Source organism: Geotrypetes seraphini, chromosome 2 (genome assembly GCF_902459505.1).
Source record: "Geotrypetes seraphini chromosome 2, aGeoSer1.1, whole genome shotgun sequence".
In the NCBI taxonomy this organism is placed as follows: Eukaryota; Metazoa; Chordata; class Amphibia; order Gymnophiona; family Dermophiidae; genus Geotrypetes; species Geotrypetes seraphini.
The window spans coordinates 226,929,976-226,953,616 of NC_047085.1; the positions used below are offsets into that span (position 1 = coordinate 226,929,976).

General features: G+C 46.9%; 1 protein-coding gene across 3 annotated transcripts in view; it reads right to left on the reverse strand.

The window, feature by feature from the left end:
* The window catches only part of XPNPEP3 (X-prolyl aminopeptidase 3), a 133,771-nt gene that overhangs the window by 99,265 nt on the left and 10,865 nt on the right, over positions 1–23,641 (reverse strand). For all 3 annotated transcript variants that reach the window (XM_033935084.1, XM_033935083.1, XM_033935082.1), the window contains 2 exons: positions 11,856–12,263; positions 1,330–1,532 (listed from right to left, as the gene is read on the reverse strand). In XM_033935084.1, coding sequence (XP_033790975.1) covers positions 1,330–1,532; positions 11,856–12,263 — 611 coding nt within the window. The remainder of the gene's footprint in view (positions 1–1,329; positions 1,533–11,855; positions 12,264–23,641) is intronic.

Consider the following 23,641-nt stretch of genomic DNA (forward strand, 5'->3'; position numbering starts at 1 on the left):
GTGAAAAACACAGACACACAGTTCTTCCCATAGTAAGTTATCAATATTTTGCTTAAGAGAGAGTACTGGTATCTCTAGTTTATTCTTCAGTACCATCTGTGTCACGTTCTGGTCCCATAAGGATGAGGTTGATGTTGGAACTGCATCAAAGTTAGCATGATTTGAACTTTGAGTTGAGTCCAAGTTTTTTGAACTGAAGTAAAAACACCAGTATCGTTTTCTTTTTCACCGGTACTATTGGTGTCGAGCTCTGGTGCCGTGAGGATGAGGTTGAGGCACTTCACAAGATCAGAACTGGGCGTGTACAGGACATATACAAACACCAGTACCATTGGCGTAACAGAAATGAAGGAGGAGGTTCCCGCCGAAGTTGGACCTGAAACTGCCATAATAAGAGCTCCTGCAGCCTGTCATGTCTGAAAAGCCTGGGACTTTCCTGACGCTGAGGCCGAGGAACCGACCAACACAAAAAGGGAATCCCCCGGTCGCTCTGGCAGTAAGGGAATCCTTCGCGAGGTACATGCGGCAGAGTGCCCTTGCCATTGGCAACTGCTGCCGACGAGACTCCCCCACCGCTCCAGCCTGCGCAACGCTTGCACAGGCCAGCCGTGAGTACCTTGCATCTGAACACAATGAGCAATTTTTCCCAGCTGTAATAAAAATGCCGGTTAGATGAGAAAAACAATACAAACGGCAGTTTGAAAGTGAATTGAGCCCTTTAGACCGGCACACCTCAGGATTTTTTCTTCTTCACTTTGTCAGAGCAGACTTCACGGCTCTCAAAGCTGGAAGCCTGACCAATCAGGGGAGCCAGGCTGCCGGCTGAGGCACCTCTACAAAAATGTGGGGAGGTGGAGGAAGCTGGGGGGAGGGACCCAGCATGAGACCCGCCGAGTTTAACACTCCTGAGGTTGGACGGATCCCCAAACAGGACCTGTCCAAGCTCTATCCAGCAAAAAAGTGGAACCTAGGAATCCAAAACAAAATTCCAACAGTACTAAGAGGGGAGCCAAATTAGTCTTACCGCCTGCTAATTGAGACTGAGGAAGACTGGATTGCAAGAGGGGAAGCTATCCCGATATACAAGTTTGTTCTCAGTCTACACCTGCTGGTAGCAGTGAAGTTTATAACTCATTCGTAAGGACTATACCAGTTTACCAGGCGTTACAGAACTTGATTTTATTCCTGAAACAGAAAATGCTGTATAAGAAATATTACCTCTAGGAGCCCAAGCAGAAAGGAGAGGCATCTCTCAGTAACCTATATAGTATACAGTAATACATTCAAAAATGGGTGTGGGGCTTGTGATGGAGGAGGCTGAGATAATACCTGAGAGGAAATCCTTCCTGCCATCAACATCAGCTCCAGCTCTGTTGGAGACTTGATCAGTCGCAGGTGCTGGATAAGGTGCCGAGCTGGTCTCACCTTGTTTGTGCTCATCGATTTAACTTCCATGATGGGAGCAAGAAGGTCAGTGTGCAGTTGCAAATGGGATGGTTTTGCTGAGTCATACCAAATGGTTACTGCCTCATCTTGAAACACACAAAAGCATGAAAGAGTGAATCTACAAGAAGGGACAGGAGAACCATCTAAGACCAACTAGTGTTAACTATTAATGCATAAAACCTTCTAACAGTACCTAAAAATTCCATTACATTAGCTTTAGTAACTGTTATGCTTGCCCAACTTCATTCCTTCTTAATTAAATATTTAATCTATTTTTAGGCCTGCTCGATGACAATCATGCAGAAGATCCAGGTTCAGAGCAGATTTCTGTTCCATGGACTACCTATGCCCCGAGATACTGTGGAAGCAAAATTCATACAACCCCTGAAGCAGAGGTTCTGAGGACAGTACTAGTACTAGGACCAGGTGTTCTGAAAACAGTAGGCATATATTTTCACATGTGGGTGACAACATCCAAGGAACTCCAGTACCAATATGCCCTCTAAGGACTGGCTGGATGCGTGCAAATTTTCTCTCATGTGAGCAACAAATTCTAAAAAAATTTTTTCTTGTGAGCAACAAATTCTCAAACCAACAATTTTTCAGATTTGCAAGTACCTTTGTGGGCGACCTTGTAAAATCTGTGAATGACACTCCTAAAATGTATAAGCAATTGCTCATGTGCTCAGCTTAGAGGGAACATAGCCCAGTACGGATTAGAGTTGTGCAGGGACAGAAATCCCACCCGTCCCCGTGAGGAATCCCTCCGTCTCCACCTGTCCCCGCGAGGAATCCCCTCCGTCCCTACCCGTCCCTATAAACTTCAGAAATAGTTATTTCATTTAATTATGCTACTGAATTAAAGGCTCTGGTAGAGACCCATTTACAAATATTAATTGGGAAGAATACATACTTTCTAAACGGGTTTCTACCAGAGCCTCTAATGAAATATAAAATATAAATACTCAGCTGATAAGAACCCCCAAGCTGTCAGCTGAGGACTTCCTTTGCAGTTGGCCGGAGGTCCCTTTTGCCAAGCTTAGCAGGCAGCAGTAGTGTCCCTGAGTCACAGATGCTGGCACCTCAGTGGCTCATGGATGTTGCCAGCAACTTCTGTGCTTGGTGGAGGGGAGTTCTGGCCGTCTCTAGAGGAGGTCCTCTGCTGGCGGTGCTTGGGGATCCCCACCAGTCACAGCAAGGGTCAGCAAGTACTTCATTTCCAGCAAGGGTCAGCAAGTACTGCATTTCCTTTTCTTTTGAACACAATACAAAGACATCTGCTATATACATTTCCTAAAGCTAACATATTTTAGTCAATAAATTCCGTTTTTTACCTTTGTTGTCTGGAGACTTATTTTTCCATAAAGTTGGTCCCAGTTTCTTTTTTCCGCTTTCCCATCTTCTGTTAATTCTTCTGTTGCTGTCCATTAGTTCCTCCTACCATGGTCCAGCATTTATCCCTTTCTCATCTTTCACCCCTGCCCACCAGTCCCATGCCCAACATTTCTTCTTCTATCACCCCTCTCCAGCACCATGCCATATATCTCCCTCCATTCCCTTCACCACTATGTCAAACATTCCTCCCTCTTGCATCCATTTCAAATCTGTCCCACTGTTCCCTTTCCACCACAATATTTCTCCCTCTCATCTGTACCTCACTCCCTCCCTATGACCAAAAATTCTCCTTTCTTCCATTCCCCGTGTACACAACCATCTCTTTCCCTCCCTTCCTCTCTCCCAAGTTCTTGCCTTCTGTGTCCAAAAACGTATTCCCTCCCCCACCTCAGCATCTCTTGCCCTTTCTTCCTCTCTCCCAAGTTCATGCCTTCTGTGTCCAAAACCGCATTCCCTCCCCCAACTCAGCATCTCTTTCCCTCACTTCCTCTTTCCCAAGTTCATGCTTTGTATCCAAAATTGCACTCCCTCCCCCCTTTTGTGCTCCACGTTTGTCTCCCAGTCCTCATCTGCAAGCAAATTACCTTAGCAACTTTCTCAGCCAAATGGAGCTCAAGCCGCGAGGCTCGTCTTCTGTTTCCTGTCTGCCATGCTTAAGCCCTCCCTCAGACGTCAGCGCTGACATTGGGGAAGACCTCCGGTCGGCTATGTGTGCTGCGGCAGGGCAGGTAGGAAAAAGAAGACGAGCCTCGCGGCTCGAGTTGTATCGAACCCCGCAGGATCCCCGTGACCTTAGGAGGCATCTCCACGGGATCCCTGCGACCCTTGGGGGCATCCCCATGGGATCCCCGCGACCCTAGGAGGCGTCCCCATGGTCTGAAGGGGGAACCCGCGGGATTCCCATCGTCCCCGTGCAGCTCTCTAGTACAGATTCTACAAAGTGCCCATACCTCGTGTGTGCTGGTGTCTTTCAGCTTATAGGACCATCAGTTCAGTAATAAAGTTAAAAAGCCAACTAGGGGAAGTGGGCGGGTTGTGAGACTAAGTCTGCTGTCCTCAGAGAACACCTACTACAGTTAAGTATCTTTGCTTTTCTAGAGGACAAGCAGGCATAATATTCTCACATGTGGGATTTCCAAGCTGCCAGGATCATTACTCTGGACGAGGATAAGGAGAAATTAGGTTCTTACCTGCTAATTTACTTTCTTTTAGCTTCTCCAGACCAGTAGAGGTTAACTTTACGATTGGGTATATATCTAATCATGACCAGCAGGTGGAGACTGAAAACAAAACTTTGGGACAGTATATCCTAGCCCCTCCTCTCTATTTCCCTCAGTCTGCTGAATAGCCAAGCAGAACCAAGAACTGGAAAACAACAGAGAGAAAAAACAATACTCCGAAAGGAGTAACAAATAACATACCCAAAAATGCTGTTGGAAAATGCAGAGGAGAAATTCCCGAAGGAAGAAGGTCCCCACAGCTCGCCAGCTAAGCCAGCTGAGCCACAGCCGCTGTTCTTCAATTCTCCCCGGCCCTAGAAAAATACTAGAACCCGCAGCAAAAACCAAAAACTGCCCGCGCAACAGCCCCAACAACAACAACAACAGACAGGGTGGGGACCTCTACTGGTCTGGAGAAGCTAAAAGAAAGTAAATTAGCAGGTAAGAACCTAATTTCTCCTTCTTTAGCACTCTCCAGACCAGTAGAGGTTAACTTTACGATTGGGACGTACCAAAGCAGTCCCTCTCACGGGCGGGACCCCCGAAGGGCCGATACCAGAACACGCTCACCGAACACCGCGTCCCGACGCGCCTGAACATCTACCCGATAATGCCGAACAAATGAATGCAAGGAGGACCAAACCGCAGCCTTACAAATATCCACCGGAGGCACGAGCGACGACTCAGCCCAAGAAGCCGCCTGACCCCTAGTGGAATGAGCCTTGAGAAACTCCGGAACCGGCTTCTGACTCAGAAGATAAGCGGAAGCAATCATCTCCTTGATCCAGCGCGCAATAGTAGCCTTAGAAGCGCCAGCCCCCCGACGAGGACCCGCCAGAAGCACAAAGAGATGATCGGAGCTCCGAAAATCCCGGGTCCGCTGCACATAAGCATGGAGTACCCGACTGACATCCAACTTGCGCAGCTGTCGTTGCTCAGAAGAACCCTCCCGACTACCCAAGACCGGGAGGACCACCGATTGATTGACATGAAAAGGAGAAACTACCTTCGGCAGAAAGGAAGGAACAGGCCGCAAAACAACCCGCTCCTTCGAAAACTCCAGGAAGGGAGCCCTACAAGAGAAAGCCTGTAGCTCAGACACCCGTCTAGCGGAAGTAATGGCCACCAAAAAGACCGACTTCAGCGTAAGGTCCTTCAACGAACAGCCATCCAACGGCTCGAAAGGAGGGCGCACTAGAACAGAGAGAACCAGATTGAGATCCCAAGAGGGAATCGAGGGCCTTATGGGAGGCCTGATCAACTTGGCCGCCCTAAGAAAGCGAATCACATCAGGAATGGCTGACAAACGCTGACCTGTCACCAGCCCCCGAAAAGCCGACAGGGCCGCCAGATGAACCCGAAGAGAAGACCAGGCCAGGCCCCTATCCAGGCCCTCCTGCAAAAACTCTAGAATGTTAGGCAGAGAAGCGCGAAAGGAGACCACTCCCCGCGCTCGGCACCATTCCTCAAAAAGACGCCAAACCCGTACATAAGCCCGAGAGGTAGAAAGCCTCCGGGACCCCAAAAGTGTAGAGATTACCTTGTCGGAATATCCCTTCTTACTCAGGCGGCCCCTTTCAAGAGCCAAGCCGTAAGACAAAAGGGAGACGGGTCGAACATGGGAATGGGACCCTGCGCCAGAAGATCGCACCCGAGAGGCAGAGGAAGAGGATCCGCCACCAGATGCCTCACCAGATCCGCATACCACGGACGACGAGGCCAATCCGGAGCCACCAAGACCACCAGCCCCGGATGGCGAACAATGCGAAGCAGTACTCTGCCCACTAACGGCCAAGGAGGGAACACATACAACAGCCCCTCCGTTGGCCACGGTTGGACCAGAGCATCCAGACCCTCGGCCAGACCGTCCCTGCGACGACTGAAGAAGCGGGGGACTTTGGCGTTGCCACTTGTAGCCATCAGATCCATCAGGGGCTGCCCCCAAGCACGCACTAGCAACTGAAACGCCTCGGCGCCGAGACACCACTCTCCCGGATCCAAGAAGTGACGACTGAGGAAGTCCGCCTGAACGTTTTCTACCCCGGCAATGTGAGAGGCCGAGAGGTCCAGAAGATGCGACTCCGCCCAAACCATGAGCCGAGCCGCCTCCTGCGCCACCAGAGTGCTCTTGGTGCCCCCCTGACGATTGACATAAGCCACCGCCGTGGCATTGTCCGACAGGACTCTGACCGACTTGCCCAACAAAAGGGAGTGGAAAGCCAACAGCGCCAGCCGGACCGCCCTGGTCTCCAACACGTTGATCGACCAGGAGGCCTCCTCCGTGGACCAGGTTCCCTGAGCTGAGTGACCCAGGCACTGGGCCCCCCAACCCAGGAGACTCGCATCCGTAAGGAGCACCGTCCACTGCGGAAGATCCAGACCCACCCCCTGAACTAGGTGAGGGGTCCGGAGCCACCAACGCAGACTGCAGCGCGCCAAGCCTCGCAGGGGAACCGGAACATCCATCCCGTGCCTCTGGGGAGACCACCTCCGGAGCAGAGCATACTGGAGAGGACGCATGTGGGCCCGCACCCACCTCACCACGTCCAGGGACGCCGCCATCGACCCCAGGACCTGGAGGAAATCTCGCGCCCGAGGACACCGGGACGCCAAAAGCAGGCGAATCTGAGACTGCAATTTGCTCACCCGGGCCTCTGGGAGGAAGACCTTCCCCAAGGAGGTGTCGAACAGCACCCCGAGGTACTCCAGACGCTGAGCCGGAACCAACCGACTCTTGGAAAGGTTGACCACCCAGCCCAGCGACCGGAGAAACTCCACCACCCGAGCCGTAACCCGGGAGCTTTCCTGCAACGACTTGGCCCGAATTAACCAGTCGTCCAGGTAGGGGTGTACCAGGATGCCCTCCGACCGCAAGGCTGCCGCGACGACCACCATCACCTTGGTGAACGTCCGGGGAGCCGTGGCCAGCCCAAAGGGAAGCGCACAGAACTGATAGTGCCGACCCAAGATCGCAAAGCGCAGGAAACGCTGATGAGAGGCCCGAATAGGAACATGCAAGTAGGCCTCCGTCAGATCGAGAGAAGTGAGAAACTCCCCCGGCTGAACCGCCAGAATGACCGACCGCAGCGTTTCCATACGGAAAGAGGGAACCTTGAGAGCCCTGTTGACCCCTTTCAAATCGAGGATGGGCCGAAAAGTCCCCTCCTTCTTGGGCACCACAAAGTAAATGGAGTACCTGCCCGTGCCCCACTCCGGGGGGGGGCACTGGAACTACTGCCCTGAGATCTAGCAAGCGCTGAAGGGTCTGGCGAAACGCCAGCGTCTTCCCAGGAGTCTGACATGGAGACGCGAGGAAAAAATCCGGCAGAGAGCGGGCGAACTCCAGGGCATAACCGTCCCGCACCACCTCCAGGACCCACTGATCGGACGTGATCTCGGCCCATTTGGGAAAAAAGTCGCGCAGCCGGGCCCCCACCGGAACCAAGGGGGGCGCCGGCAAGGCGTCATTGTGCAGGACGGGAAGCGGGGGAACCGGCGGAGGGATTCCCTGCCCCCCGACGGGCCCCCCGAAAGGGCTGCATGCGCTGGAAGAACCGACCCCGGGAAAACCCCGGAGACTGGAAAGAAGCAGCCCCACGCCCAGGGCGATACTTGCGAAATTCCCGCAAACGCCCCCGGGCCGCACCACCCCGAGACGCCGGGCGGGCACGGTCCTCCGGCAAACGGGGAACTTTCGAGTCCGACAGAGTCTGAATCAACTTATCCAAGTCCTCTCCAAATAAAAACGACCCCCGAAAGGGAAATTTAGTAAGCTTAGCTTTGGACGCAGCATCCGCCGCCCAAGCGCGCAGCCACAACACACGCCTTGCGGCCACGCCAAAAGCCATGGACTTAGCCGAGATCCGCACCAAGTCATACAGAGCATCCGAGAGGAATGAGGCAGCCATCTCAATCTTCGCTACCTCCTGATCCACCAGAGACCAGTCGTCAGACTCTCGATCCAAGACCCGCTCCGCCCACCGAAACACGGCGCGAGCGACCAGTCCCCCACAAATAGCCGCCTGGACCCCAAAGGCAGAGACTTGAAAATTTTGCTTAAGGATGGTCTCCAATTTGCGCTCCTCAGAGTCCCGCAAGGCAGAACCGCCCTCAACAGGCACGGTATGCCGCTTGGAAATAGCCGAGACCACCGCATCCACGACTGGCGAAGCTAACGTAGCCCGATCCCCTTCAGGAATGGGATACAGGCGAGCCATGCTGCGCGCCAGCCGAAACGGCGTCTCCGGCGTTTTCCACTGCTCAAGAATAATATCCCGAATATCCGGATGCATAGGAAAAGAGCGGGAAACGGAACGGATCCCTCGTAACAGAGGGTCCCCCACACGCGGAGTCTCCGGCGGCGCGTCCTCAAAACGCAAAGCCGAAGAAACCTGTTGAATAAGGTCAGGCAGCTCATCTCTCTGAAAAAGGCGCACCACGGACGCCTCGTCACTGGAGAACGGGAAACCCGACAACCCGCCGCCAGCTTCCGTCCCCTCCAGAGGGTCCTGGAATTCCTCAGAAGGGTCCAGGTCCTCCTCCAGACCGACACGTTCCTCCGACCACAAATCCTCGTCCCACGACACCCGCGGACGCTTGGACAAGAGAGGCGGCGGAGGGGACGTCACGTCAGACGAGAGAGGCAAAGCCGCAGGGAGCGCGGAGGAAACCCCCCCCCCCGAGACCCCCTGGGCGCAACCGGGACCCCCAGCCGCCTGAAAATAGGCTTTGCATAATGAAAAGAAAAAATCAGGGGAAAAAACCCCCCGAGGGTCCCAAGGGACTCCCTGCCACCGCAGGGGACCCAGCAGAAACCTGCCCCTGCTTAGCCAAAACAGGGGGAAGGTCACCTGAGGTGGAAGACAAAATGGAGGGGCCAGACAGAGAAGATGGCGTCTTTCCCGCCAAAACAGCTCCCTCCATAGCCTGCAGCGGCTGAGAGACCTGAATAGTCTCAGCCGCTAAAACAGGCAAGCCGGGATCAGCTGTCAAAATAACAGCTGAGAGGGAATCCTCTAAAACCCGACCGTCGGCGGCTCGGGGAATCCCTCCGTGGGCGGACGGAGAAGACCGGGCTTCTCCACCGTTCCCTGCCGACTCGCGAGGCACCATCGGCGGGGAGCTCTGGGCGCCTGCAGCCGCTGCCGACGGAGCTCCTCCACCGCACCGGCCTGAACACCGCTTGCACAGGCCGGCCGCGAGTGCCTCGCGTCTGGAGCACAATGAGCACTTTTTCCCTTTAGAAGTGCTCATTGCTCCATACGCGACCTAGCTGTAAAAAAGTGCCGGTTAGTTGAAAAAATACAGTAAAATACAGTTTTCTTAAAGGGATACAACCCTCCAGACCAGCACTACCTCAGGATTTTTTTTTTTTTTTTTTTTTTACAGAACAGACTCCACAGGCTCTCGAAGCAATATGCCTTGCTTGATTTAGGGGGCAAGGCTTACTGCTGAGGCTCCTCTAAAAAAATATGGGGAGGTGGAGGAAGTGGGGGGAGGGACCCCGCTCGTGACCCGCCGGGTTTGACACCCCCGAGGTCGGACGAACCCCCAAACAGAGTCCGTCCAAGCTCCGTCCGGCTAAAAACAGGGACAATAAACCCCTAAACAAATTCCAACAGCCCTACCAAGGGAGATGGGTACAGATCACTCAACACCTGCTGGAGACTGAAAGAAGACTGAGGGAAATAGAGAGGAGGGGCTAGGATATACTGTCCCAAAGTTTTGTTTTCAGTCTCCACCTGCTGGTCATGATTAGATATATACCCAATCGTAAAGTTAACCTCTACTGGTCTGGAGAGTGCTAAAGAATAGATATATATAAACACGATCCTGGCAAAACCCAAGAGGGTTGGAGGGAAAGTTGGTACTTAGAAAGTAAAAGATTATGAAAAACTGCTTGACCAAACCAACTGTCTCTTCTGGACTTTTGATCTAAACAGTAGTGAGAGGAAAAGGTGTAGATTGAGAACCAAGTAGCCACTTTGCAGATGTTCTCAATAGATGTAGAGTGCATTGGACATTGTGGGCCATGACACAACCTTGCAGTGTCAGCCCAGCCTGAATATACACAGAGGTGACTTGAACTGGAGTAGAGAGATGTCCTGCGGGCTTGAAGCCACTGGGTCGAAAGGGTCCATTGTGGGACTTTGAGATGAAGATGTATGGACAGGATTACATGTATTGTGGATGCCATGGGTCTCAAAGGTGTTGGAGACTATTTGACAAGGTGAATCAGATTGCTAACTCTGTTGCAGTAGAAAATCTCAACCTTGTGCAATGTCTATGAGAGCTTCTATGAACTCTGATGTCTTAGAAACATGATGGCAGATAAAGGTCAAATGGATCATCCAGTCTGCCCATCTGCAGTAACCATTATCTTTTCCTCTCTAAGAGATCCCATATGCCTATCCAAGGATTTCTTGAATTCAGACACAGTCTCTGTCTCCACTACCTCTTCCGGAAGACTGTTCCATGCATCTACCACCCTTTCTGTAAAAAAGTATTTCCTTAGATTACTCCTAAGCCTACCGCCTCTTAACTTCATCCTATGCCCTCATTCTAGAGCTTCCTTTCAAATGAAAGAGACTCAACTCATGCGCATTTATATCATGTAGATATTAGAGAATGAAACAGTGGCAGTTACCCGCGGCTAGCTGCAGGTAACCCGCCGAAACGGTGGGGGGGAAAGTGCTCACTGCAGGCACAGGGACAAGGCCATCCACCACCCCATGGATCGTGCGCGGCCCCCTCCCTCCGGTCAAATCGATCTCCCTCCCTCCCCCTTACCTTCACGGCGCTTTCGTAAAAAACTTACTGAAGCCGGCAAAGCCTGCCTGCTTGCAGTCGCGTGTGTGTGGGCAGAAGCTTCTCCTCTGTAAATCGCCTAGAATTTTGGATAGGCGTTTAATCAAATTTTAAATAAAATTTGAAACAACTAAAGGGATGGCCCTGAACTCCAAAAAAAACTAAGTAGGCTGGCTAACAGGTACCCAGTAGGATTGGCCTATCAGCTACAGACTGAAGTCTGTGTGTTCTCAATGCAGGCAAAGCTGAAGAAATGCTCCAATCATTGCAGTGTTCAAAGCAATTTTACTCCAGATTGAAACATTCTCTTTAACTGTTCTGTTGCTAGCTGCAATAGCTTTGCTTGGCTTCTTATACAAGTCTAGAGTGTACAAGCGAATTAGCTCAGACTTATCTTTAAAGAAGTAGCAGGTTCCGACGTGCCACGTTTCGCTTTGAACACTGCAATGATTGGGTGGTGAGGCGGAACATATTGCCTTCATGTCTCTGAGCAGAGTTCTAATAGCTATATAAAATATTGACAACTGCTGAATTATTATTTACAAATATTTTTCATGTAGTGACTTTTTTTTGCATTTGAGTAATTCTATTTAGTCACTCAACAGTAACAATTTAGTTGCCGAGTTTGTTACCCCTTCAGTATTTTTTGAAGAAATGCTCCAAGCATAAAAGCCTGAAAAAAAAAAAAAAAAAAGACTAAACACCAAATAAATTAATAAAGAAGAGAGAGCAGAACAACACACTCCTGCTGACATACATGCAGAAGGAAAAAACTGTAGGTGGAGCTAGAGAGCACAGTGAAGTACAACAGAGGCAGAGAGAAAAAATCTGCAGATGGCACGCGGCCATGGGGATACTACTCATCTGTTTAGAATGTCTTACCTAGTGCACTGGAAAAATACAAACATTAGGAATATACGTACAATAAATAAGAAATGAAACAAAAATAAGCGACATCAAAATGTAATACTGCAACACAGCAGATACCTTTCAACTTGGACACCAAGTGTTTGAATTCTTCAGTAGTGTAAGCTTCATCCACGCCTGTCAGTGCGACTGCCCCATCTGTCCCTGAACGGGGTCCATCCCACAATTCTCGACTCTGGTCACGTTTTGGCACAAACAGAATGGATTTGTGAGAAGGTAGGCTTTTGCCAGGGATGCTCTGCAACACCAAGATGCTGTCAGGCTCACGAAAGCCACACAAGTACAAGAAGTTAGTGTCCTGATGGAAAGGGTAAGGGATATCATTACTCATGTAGAAGGTGGGGTTCGAGAGCAGGATGACTGCGTGCTCTGTCCCTCCCTGATAGTGCACCTCTTTTTGGATCAGTGACATCAGCTGGTGCCGGCGCAAGGCATATTCTGTCTGGGTTAGCCCTGGAGTCACTTCTCCTGCATTGAAAAGGGAGAAAAAACAAGCCACAGTCAATAAATGACTAAAGACCCAGATCCTGTGACATGAAAAGTAAATGGAGGAGAGGGGAATGACCAAATAGATGACCTTTGCTTGCTACGCTATTAGCTCCTTTAGTGTATGAAGGGAATGGAGATGGAAAATGAATTCAGATCTTGACATTTTACTGGAACTGTTACAACTCTCAACACTTACAACTCTCAACACTGGCTCTTGCCCAGAGCAGCTCAAATATAGAATACAGGTCAAGTTCTTAGACAAGAGTTGTCAAGCTAGGGCTCTACTGGATGAACATATGAATATTTATAAATGTTCCCCAGTCCAAATCAAAACATACATCATTGCTTTCTCATTTATGTTTCCCTTCCTGTCAGTGTTCCCTACCCTTTCCTGCTTTTTACCCAATCACTTATGTCTTCTTTTCGACCATCTCATTTACTTTACTACAGTGCTTTTACCTTTCCTATGCATCCATCTCCTCCTTTGTCACCCTCTTATTCACTTATTTCCTTCTCCTTCATTACATTAATTACTAAATCTCCATCCCCCAAAAAATAACAAAAAACAATACAGATTTCATACATTTTACTTGTATGCATTATGTGCAGAAGGTCAGCCAGAACATACTTGTACCATTTTATTACTGTCTCAATAATATTAAGGAGTTAAATAGTAATTACTTGTGTTAATAAGTCAATTTCATGAAAATACTCCACAAGTTATAGAACCATTATATATCTAAAAAACACAATATGCTGTGTAATAGTAATAAATATTCATTAATATAAGTGAAGTGCTCAGCCTGTAGCTGAGTAAGTTGTATTAAGATTTATATGAAGTTAAGGATTATGAATTTATGTTTAAATTGGATGAGGGTAATTTTGGTTGAACTGTAGTGTTTAAAGTGTAGTTGGAGATTTAGTTAGTCTGTAGTTTTTATCTTTAAGCTGTAGTACTTTTTCTGTTCACAGTGCCCCCTTCCTGACGACGCTTTCTGCAAAACTCTAGTCGAAGGGAGGCTATGGGAGTTTCAAATTTGGGGAGTCTTTATTGAGATGGATATCTTGTTACGAGCGCTGGATTTGAACAAAGCATTTGCTACCTTCTTTTTGCTTATTTGAAGATAAGTGTTTTTTCATTTCTTCTTGACAATTATTACTGTATAAGGAAGGTTTAGGGACTGTGAATGCTATGATGATCCCTGTTGTACAACTGGCGCTTGTACTTTTAATGGTACTTTATGCACGGATCAGTTGGTGACTGAGCACTTCACTTATATTAATGAATATTTATTACTATTATACAGCATATTGTGTTTTTTAGATATATATTGGTTCTATAACTTGTGGACCATTTTATTACTGCACATAATTTTAAAAAATTTAGAAAATACACATAGCAATTAAATTACTCAGCATTAAAAATAAAACCAAAATAACTTATCTGTAGCAGGTGTTCTTCATGGATAGTAAGATATAAGTCCTCATAGTTTAAGCAACGAACCCTATTAAAATTTCAGTTTTAGTACCAAAACCGGTTTTTTAGCCTTGTTTTGATTTTGGCCAAAAGTGCTGGTGCATTTTTGGCTTAAACTAAAATATTGTGGTGTGTTCCCATAGTTCTCCCTCCTTGAACAGGAGCAGGTTCCACTTGCTCCCTCCTTCCCTTCTTCTCCCCTTCCCCCTTGTGAGAAATGAAATTTGAAAAACATAATAATAATAATAATGTAAGATGAATTAATATATTTGTGATAATGAATGGATGTTAATTGTTGCAGAGTGTAATAATCTATCAAACCAGTAGGGGGAATTTTTATTTACTCTGCCTATAGCAGTAATAATCGTTGTTGAATCAGGGGAGGGAGAGGCATTCCTGGGATAGTTTTTGTAACTGTGTAAACCCAATGCCTAAAGGGCTTTTGTTCAGGTAACCAGTCAAAGGACGCAGTACGTAGCACAAGGGGTGAGCATGTGCCCAAATGTGGCTAATCGTAAATAGGGTTGGAGATCTGAAGAATAAGAAAAATGGGAGAAAAAAACAGGGGCGGGGAGAACAAAAGTAGCCAAGGAAGTATCTGATAGGTTGTGAACTGCTGCTCTACCCAATGAGCGAGCAGGCAGGCAGGAGGGACAAAGAAATACTTGAACTAGCTATATAACGAATGTAAACTCTGTGTGCCTACTTTGCCATTCTTATGCAAGTTGGACAGAGAGAAAATAAAAGATATTCTGCTTTACCAGAAGACTTTCTGAAGTATCCTTGTGAGCTGTGTTTTCGTTCTATGCACCCTCCTCCCATTCCCCTGGAACAAAAGCAACCTCCTCTCTCTCTTTGAGCAGAGATATCTACCACCCCTTCCGCACTCCCTGGAACTACCCTACAATTGGTGCTGATCTAGTGTCATAGTCAAGGCTGCTGTGATCTCCAGTGACAGCCATTTTGAAACTGAGCTAGCATAGGCAAGAGTGATCACCATGGCTACTGATGCCACTATAGTTCTAATATGAACTGTTACATGACCCTTAAAAGTCAAGACTGCCTGAGCATAAAAGGGAATGCAATCCTATAGCAAATTGGATAGAGTACATTTTTTGACAGCAACCCTATTTTATTAAGGACTAAAACAAAAAATTGGGTTTCTAAGGGCTTTAGTCAACTCCAGGTAGAAGGCTAAGTCTCTTTTGGGAAGTGAAACTTTGAAAATAATATTTGTAGGATGACTGATTAAGATGGAAATCCAATACTATCTTGGGAATGAATTTTAGAGCAGAGCAGAGATTCCTAAATAGTGGGCACGACCCTGACTGAAAATAAATAGGCAAGTCATTCTGCCAAAGACTGAGCGATCCCCTCCAAGCACATATAACCTGTAATGATTACCTAATACAGAGAATAAAGCTAAGCCAAGAAGCACTTAGGGAAAAAAATGCCTAGGAGAAGAAGGGGGGGGGCACAGGGAGAAACATTCAAACAAGGTGTATCGGCATTGAGGGGCAGGGAGATGAGGACCTACACCCTTTTGTCAGGGTCCCATGGGACCGAAAAAAAAATGTCTCTGCCATTGGATGCAAAAATCGCAACTGGAAGTAGCAGAACAAAGCTCTGCACTTGATCGAGTCTGGTCTGGTTAACAAGGGAGCAGCCTTTAGGCTCAACCTTGCTGAATAGCCTTGGCTAGCAGAGCACTGAGAAAGGTTGTTCAGACTGGTGTTCCTAGTCCCTTGGCCTAACACCTGCTAGAGGCAGAGAAAAATACTGGAACTTTTCTAGAGCATCAGCAGATCTTACCAGTTAGTTTACTGGACAAACATAGCCTTTTCTCTATCTGCTGGTAGGAGGGGATGTCCAGAATGGTGCAACCTCAAACAAGGATCATAGACCTATACTGGGTAGATTATGAACAATGCAAGAAAGTTTTAAAACTAGGGTCATTCCATGTCAAATGGACCAGGACCCCACGCTCGACCCCCTTGAAATCCAACCAAATTTTACAGGGTGTTGTCTAGGGTCTCTGCAAAAGTTTTTGGACCTATCTCAATTTGGTCAGGAGCTAGGAGTGGTTGAACAAAAGCAATCGATCCACTCCCATGTCTTGTGTGACCTAAAACACCAACTTTGCTTAAGCACTGTGGCAGAAGGAAACTACCTAGGAAACTGAAATTTTGCAGTTTGGTACAAGTTTCTGTGCCAGGTTTGAAATCTTTTGCAAACTGCTTCCATTTATACAGGTCATCCAAGTAGCCAAAAAATTCACAAATGAAAATATTTGGCACAGTTTTGCTTATCAACTTTCACTTTCTCACACAGTTTGGATTGCTTGCTTACTCGATTTCACCAGCGTCGCTAAGCCCTGAAGAAACAGTTTTATACCGTGAGATGTTGGCTATTTTTTTAACTTCAACAATAGCACTAGTTATTTTTCACCCAGGGTATACAATCAATATAAATCAACTCAGAGGGTAGACCAAAACTCAGTCACCCCTTTCATGCCCTGGAGCACTTATGGTCTTTATCCCGATCCTCAGCGACACCACTTGGGGCTCAAAACACTCTCATTGCTCCAAGCTTTATGTGTCAACTCGTCACTGGATCGATCTTTTATATTATATTATTTATGTTTTTCAACTTTTGTCTATTCTATATATTCAAACTTCAATATTCACATTTTAGAATGATTTTTAAGCATATCACTTAGCTTAATCATGTGGTCTCTGGCAGGGGATTAACACCGACATGTTTCGCTATACAAGCTTTATCAAGGATATCCCCTAAACATGAATAACCGCCAACCTCTGACCACTCTCTTGATATAAGTGGTCAGAGGTTGGCGATTATTCATGTTTAGGGGATATCCTTGATAAAGCTTGTATAGCGAAACATGTCGGTGTTAATCCCCTGCCAGAGACCACATGATTAAGCTAAGTGATATGCTTAAAAATCATTCTAAAATGTGAATATTGAAGTTTGAATATATAGAATAGACAAAAGTTGAAAAACATAAATAATATAATATAAAAGATCGATCCAGTGACGAGTTGACACATAAAGCTTGGAGCAATGAGAGTGTTTTGAGCCCCAAGTGGTGTCGCTGAGGATCGGGATAAAGACCATAAGTGCTCCAGGGCATGAAAGGGGTGACTGAGTTTTGGTCTACCCTCTGGGCTATTTTTTTAAGACACTACTCGTAATTTTAAAGCACAGCAGGAAGCTTTATATCTCAGTCCTGCACTAAGATTAATAGTGGCAGTAGCACATTCTCCTCAGAAATTTTTGCCAATGATGTGGGTGTAGGAGGTCTGAGCATTTATGCTCTACCAGATTAAACCTGAGGCTTTTCTTCTTTTGAGATAGTGCTCTCAATTTAAAAAGTGGAGCATCTACATTTATAATTACACTTCCCCCTCCCCATTCGCGGTTTCGGCAATCGCGATTTCACATATTCGTGATTTTTTGGGGATGGGGAAAAAAAGAACCCCCCCCCACACAGTTTAGCCTTCCCCCCGGTGTCCCGGCCTTACCTGCTGGTCTAGCGGGCTTTCGGGGCAGGAGCGATCTTCCTACGCTCCTGCCCCGTGAAGATCACCAATAGGAAATGGCTGTGGGGAGTTCCTGTCGTAGTCTCGAGAGACTACGGGAACTCACGGCACGGCACGGCATGGATCGTCAGTGTCACATCAATCTGTTGGAACTTGGAGCGATTTTCAATGTTCTCATAGCTTTTCAGCATCTTCTTCAAGACCAGGTAGTCCTCATTCGGACAGACAACCAAGTAGCCATGTACTATGTCAACATGCAGGGAGGAACAGGATCTTTCCCTCTTTGTCAGGAAGCTCAAAAGGTGTGGAACTGGGCAATCCATCACAACACCTTCCTGAAAGCAGTCTACATTTAAGGACAGAAAAACTGTCTGGCGGACAAATTGAGTCATCTGCTGCGATCTCACGAATGGACACTCAATTCCTCACCTCTCCATCACATGTTTTCTCAGTGGGGGGCTCCTTAGATAGATCTCTTTGCCTCTCTCCACAACAAACTGCCTCAGTTCTGCTCCAGGATATTCTCTCCTCTCCGCCTCGAGGCAGATGCTTTCCTTCTGGAATGGATGAATCAGTTTCTCTATGCATTCCCTCCATTTCCTCTCATTCTCAAGACACTTGTCAAATAGAGAATGACACGGTGGCGGTTTACCCGCGGCCACCGCATTTTAGCCGCGGGTCACCCGCCAAAACGGGGAACGAAAACTAGCAGTCGCTGCGGCAACGGGGACAAGGCCATTCACCGCCCGTGGAGCGGTGAATGGTCTTGTCCCCGCAGTGAGGCATGAAGGATCGTGCGTTCCCGCAGCACACACCCGCCTGCCGGCATAGGGACAGTGACATAAAGGGGACATGCCATAGGGATGGCATATGGACACAGGGGGGGGGGCAATGGCAGATACATAGGGGAGATATTAGAAATGGGGAAAATAGCACAGAAGTGAGATGGTTTGTGGGGATGGGACAGGGACCGAGCTTGCAGGCTCCAGTGGCTTGCACAAATTACATTGTAACGGGCCATGAAAATAAGAGGGAGGAAGGTAGATAGATAGGCCACGCGAGAGGAGCTGAAGGGTAGTAGAAAGGAACAGATGGTAAAGGAGGGAGGGAAGGGTGGTGGTGGAAAGGAATAGGACAGACATTGAAGGAGGGTGGAGAGGAACAGACCCCGAAGGGAAATGTGGAAGACAGAGTGGGAAGAAGACAGATGCCAGACTATGGGGGAGCGGAGGGAAGAAGATGGGTGCTAGACCAATTGGAGGGGGGGTGGTGAAGGGAGAGGCACAGTAACAGCAAGTGGAAGACGCAGAGAGAAGACACACAGTGGATGGAAGGAATTGAATGAGAAGATGTGGAAAGCAGAAACCAGACAACAAAGGTAGAAAAAAAAATTATATTTATTTATTTATTTTTTTGCTTTAGGATAAAATATATTAGTTATGTTGATAAAAATTTATAAACAAAGCCCTGCCAGCTGAACATCTCTTTCTCTAGTTCAGCAGCAGGAACTTTGATTTATAAGAAAGGAATAAGCTAAATATTACAGTACTAAGGCTTATATGGATGCAGCGGGGACGGTGACGGGGCGGTGAATGGGATGGCAGTGGCGGTGACGGGGCGGTGAAAGGGATGGCGGTGACGGGGCAGTGAAGGGAAAGGCGGTGACGGGGCGGTGCAAAGGATGGTGGGCCGGTGACGGGGACAGATTATTTCCCCGTGTCATTCTCTATTGTCAAACTCAAACAAGAACATGCCACTATAATTCTCGTAGCTCCAGGCAACCGTGGTACTCCCTTCTACATCAACTCAGCAGCAGGGAGCAAATACTTCTACCAGTTTGTCCCTCTCTTCTTACACAGAGTCAGGGGTCTCTGCTTCATCCCAACCTGCAGTCTCTACACCTGACAGCTTGGTACCTCTCAACTTAACTGCCACTCTACAGTTTTCTCAATCTGTACAGGACATTTTAGAGGCTTCTAGGAAGCCTACCACTAGACAATGCTACAATCAGAAATGGACTAGATTTTCTGCTTGGTGCACCATTCATTACAAGGAGCCTCAATCTACATCCTTGTCTTCAGTTTTGAATTACCTGTTCCATTTGTCCCAATCAGGCTTCAAATCCACATCCATTCGAGTCCATCTCAGTGTGATTGCCTATCGAAGGGAAACCCCTTCCTGCTCATCTGGTGGTTTCCAGATTTATGAAAGGCTTTTGCTCAATTGATGAAGCCTCCTTTCAAACCAATGGATTTGGCTCATCTTAAATATTTCACTTGGAAAGTGGTTTTTCTCATTGCTCTCACATCTGCTCGCAGGGTCAGTGAGCTACAAGCTTTAGTTGCAGACCCACCTTTCACAGTATTCCATCATAACAAGGTGGTCCTCCGTACTCATCCTAAATTCTTACCTAAAGGGGTTTCAGAATTTCATCTCAATCAATCCATTGTACTTCCAGTGTTTTTTTTCCAAAGCCTCATTCTCATCCTGGAGAAACAGCTCTTCATACTCTGGACTGTAAGCATGCTTTGGCTTTCTACTTGTAACGCATTCAACCACATAGATCTGCTCCTCAACTTTTTGTCTCTTTCGATCCAAACAAGTTGGGACATCTGGTTTCCAAGCACACCATCTCCAACTGGTTAGCTGCTTGCATCTCTTTCTGCTAAGCTCAGGCTGGACTGCATCTACAGAGTCGAGTTACAGCCCTTAAAGTCAGAGCCATGTTGGCATCCGTAGCTTTCCTTAGATCTACTCCTATTGAAAACACATAATGGTTACCACAAAGCACACTGTATGCTTCTCAACATTCATTCCTACCACAACACATGGCCTTGGTCACATATGCAGAACACAGATAACCCCTATGCAAATACGGGACCACAATCTAAAAATACAAATATATACAAATGAAACCCTAAGGTTTTCAAACCTTCTTTTCCCAGTCTCTGGCTGTACTTCCTTCTGTCTGTGTTCTTAACTGTGTATCCAGGGCCACCTTATTCATTTGCTGTTTTTCTCTCCTTCACTTTCTGCCATACATCCATCTTTAGCATTAACTTTTAACATTCAACTTTCTTCCATTGTTCTGCTTTTTTCTCAAAATCTATCTACTTTTCCATGTCTTCTCTTCCCATCTATCCATGTGTACCATCTCCTTCCTTTTTCTTCTCCCCTATTCCCATCTATCCATAAGAAGCATTTCTTCTTATATCTTCCCTGCCACATCCATTGCTGTGCATCATCTCCTCCCTCTGTCTCCCCTTCCCCTCCATCCCTGTGCACCATCTCATCCTTCTCCCTTGGTCAGACAACTCTGTCTTCCTCTTCCCCCCTCATATGGTCTGGCATCTTTCTTCTCTCCTTCGCATAGCCTGGAATCTTTCTCTTCTCCCATAGTCTGGCATCTCTCTCTCTCTCCTTTCCTTCCTCTTCCCGAGGTCTAACATCTCTCTCCTTCTCTCCTCTCCTTCCTGCAATCTGGCATCTCTCCTTCCTGCTGAATGTTTGGTCACCTGCTTCAGCAGGTGAGAAGCTAAGCTAGACGTTACAGCCCCCCCTCCCAGCTGCATCATGTGGCGCAAGGATGCTCTAAAAGCGCTGAATTTGCACAGTTCTAGCAAGAATCCACATGAGAGCCCAAGGACTCCATCCCAGCAGGTTTCCAGTCAAAATTTGCAGTTTTGAAGAAGCAGGGAGCTTTAGAAAGAAAGAAAGAAAAAAAAAAAAAAAAAAGAATATTCGCTAAAAATTCAAGTTGGCCACTGTAAAAAAAAATTCATGCCAAAATTGCAATAGTTTTCACACTTCCCAAACTCTAAAAACAGTGATTTTAGGATTTTTTTTCAGGAGGGGGAACATCCAGAAACACTCAAAACCCCACTTTTCCCAACCTCCCCCGATGTCTCTCACAGCCTGCCGGCCTGTGCACTCACTGTGACCTGACAGGATGTGTGCTGCAAGCTGCTTTCAGCTCTCACAGTAGTTGGATGAGAAAATTCACTGCCACAATGCTGGGAATGCTTCTGAACAGTTGATTTTCGGGCTGCCAGTCAGACTACACCTCCACCCCTGCGGACCAATGGATGCGCACCAGGATGGGCGCGAAGACGTAGCCGGCACCCTGCGAGACACTGCCAAGCCTCCTAAGGGCACCTAATAGCCTGTGCTCAACAATAGATGAGACCACATTAGGGACAGCCCTGAGCTCCAGAGAAAATTATACAGGCTGGCTAACAGGTACCCAGTGGGATCAGCCTGCCAGCTACAGACCAGTCTGTGAATTTTCAAATAGGCAGAGCTTCAAAATTGTTTCAAACACCAAATTACCCAAAAGAGACAAAATTACATCAAATAAAAAATAATAAAATGGGGAGAGCAGAATAAACACTCCTGCAGGCATGCGTGCTGAAGGAAAGAACTATAGGTGGAGCTATAGAGCCCAGTGAAGTACAACAGAGGCAGAGTGAAAAATCCAGAGTAGATTCCTTCTGCAGCAGTATGTGGCTATGGGGAAATAACCAATCTGTCTAGAACAGGGGTGCCCACACTTGTTTGACTTGCGAGCTACTTTTAAAATGACCAAGTCAAAATGATCTACCAACAAAAAAATAAAAAAAATATAAAACACAAAGCACACTGTACACAGAGAAAATGTTAATTGTAATTTATATTTGGGTTTTTTTTTCAAAGAGGTCAAGGCAGATGACTTTAAAATATGCAATGTCACCTCAGTAGCAATGTCACCTCAGACAAATATACCCCCTCCCCTTTTACTAAACCGCGATAGCAGTTTTTAGCGCAGGAAGCTGCACTGAATGCCCCATGCTGCTCCCGACACTCATAGGCTCCCTGTGCTAAAAAAACGCTATTTCGGTTTAGTACAGGGGGCCATAATGCAAAATATAGATAGCAGATACTAATTCTCAAAACAGACACATTTTTGATCACTAAATTGAAAATAAAATCATTTTTCCTACCTTTGTTGTCTGGTGATTTCATGAATTTCTGGTTGCACTTCCTTCTGACTGTGCATTTAATATTTCTTCCATTCTTTCTGCCTCCTGCATGCTTCTCCTCCAGACCTCTTTCCATTCCCCTTTCCATTCCCCAACCAACATCTCTCCCTGCCCCCCTTTCTTTTTTTGTCTCTCTCCTTGCCCCCCCCAAGCCACCTCCATCATTGCCAAATGACCCCAGCAAACACTTCCTCCTGTCTGCTCTTACTTCCCAAATTATGTATTTTTCTCTTAGATCCCTTCCCCCATTACAGCGCATGTTCCCTCTATTAAGTTCCTGTCACCCTCACAGCCTATTTATTCTCCAATGCCCCTGCTCCACTCCAAATTTCTGTCTCCATCAGTCTGTCACTTTTCCTTAAAGAACTTTCAGACACTTCTGGCTCTTCAAAGCAACATTCTGTGTCTCAGCTATTAACCCTTTTAATTCACTTCATCCCATCATAGTCTCTTCTATTCCTTCCCATGACTTCACTCACAACATGCGCTTCACTCTCAACCGTCCGCCGGGCCCACAAGGCTTCTCCCCCCCCCCCCCGTCAATTGTGATGTCGAAGAGGAAGTTCTGGGCCAACCAGGCAGTGATTGGCTGGCCTGGAACATGTTCTCCGACTCAAGAATTGATGTGTGAAAATGGATAACTTCTGATAGTTTGGTAAAAGTCAAGCAAGAGTGCATGGACAAAATACAAACTGAGTCAGCTTCATTGAAAAATTCAATTACCACTATCGTTAAAGAACAAAATTCTACTGCCAGTAAAATAGAAATGATTGAGAACTTTAACAGAAGATTGAACTTGAGAATCCTAAATTGCCCAAGGATTTCGGCAATATCACCCATTGAGATTTTTAAAAAATTTCTGGTAGAATGTTTGAATTTTCCGCAAGATCAGATTCCGCCCCTAAATAAAGTATACTTTTTACCTATTTCAAAAAGAAACTCGGATATTTCTAAGGGTGAGAATTTGGTCTCTGATAAAGACTTGCAAAACCTTACGGCAATATTAAAGGAATCATCTATGGAAGTTAAAGAAAGAGGAACTTTAATTGTTAACTTTATCTTTGAACAAGATCTTAATGCAGTTATGAGGTTATTCTTTAAAAAGTCTGGATCACTTTTTTGTGGTCAACGTTTATGGTTATACCATGATGTAACTAGAATAACCCAGGAAAGACGGAAAATGTTTTTGGGCATGAGAGAAGAGACAAGGAAGCTAGGTGCTACTTTTTTGTTAGCTTATCCATGCAAATGTGTTATTAAGTTTAGGGGTCTGAAATATGTGTACTTTACACCAGATCATCT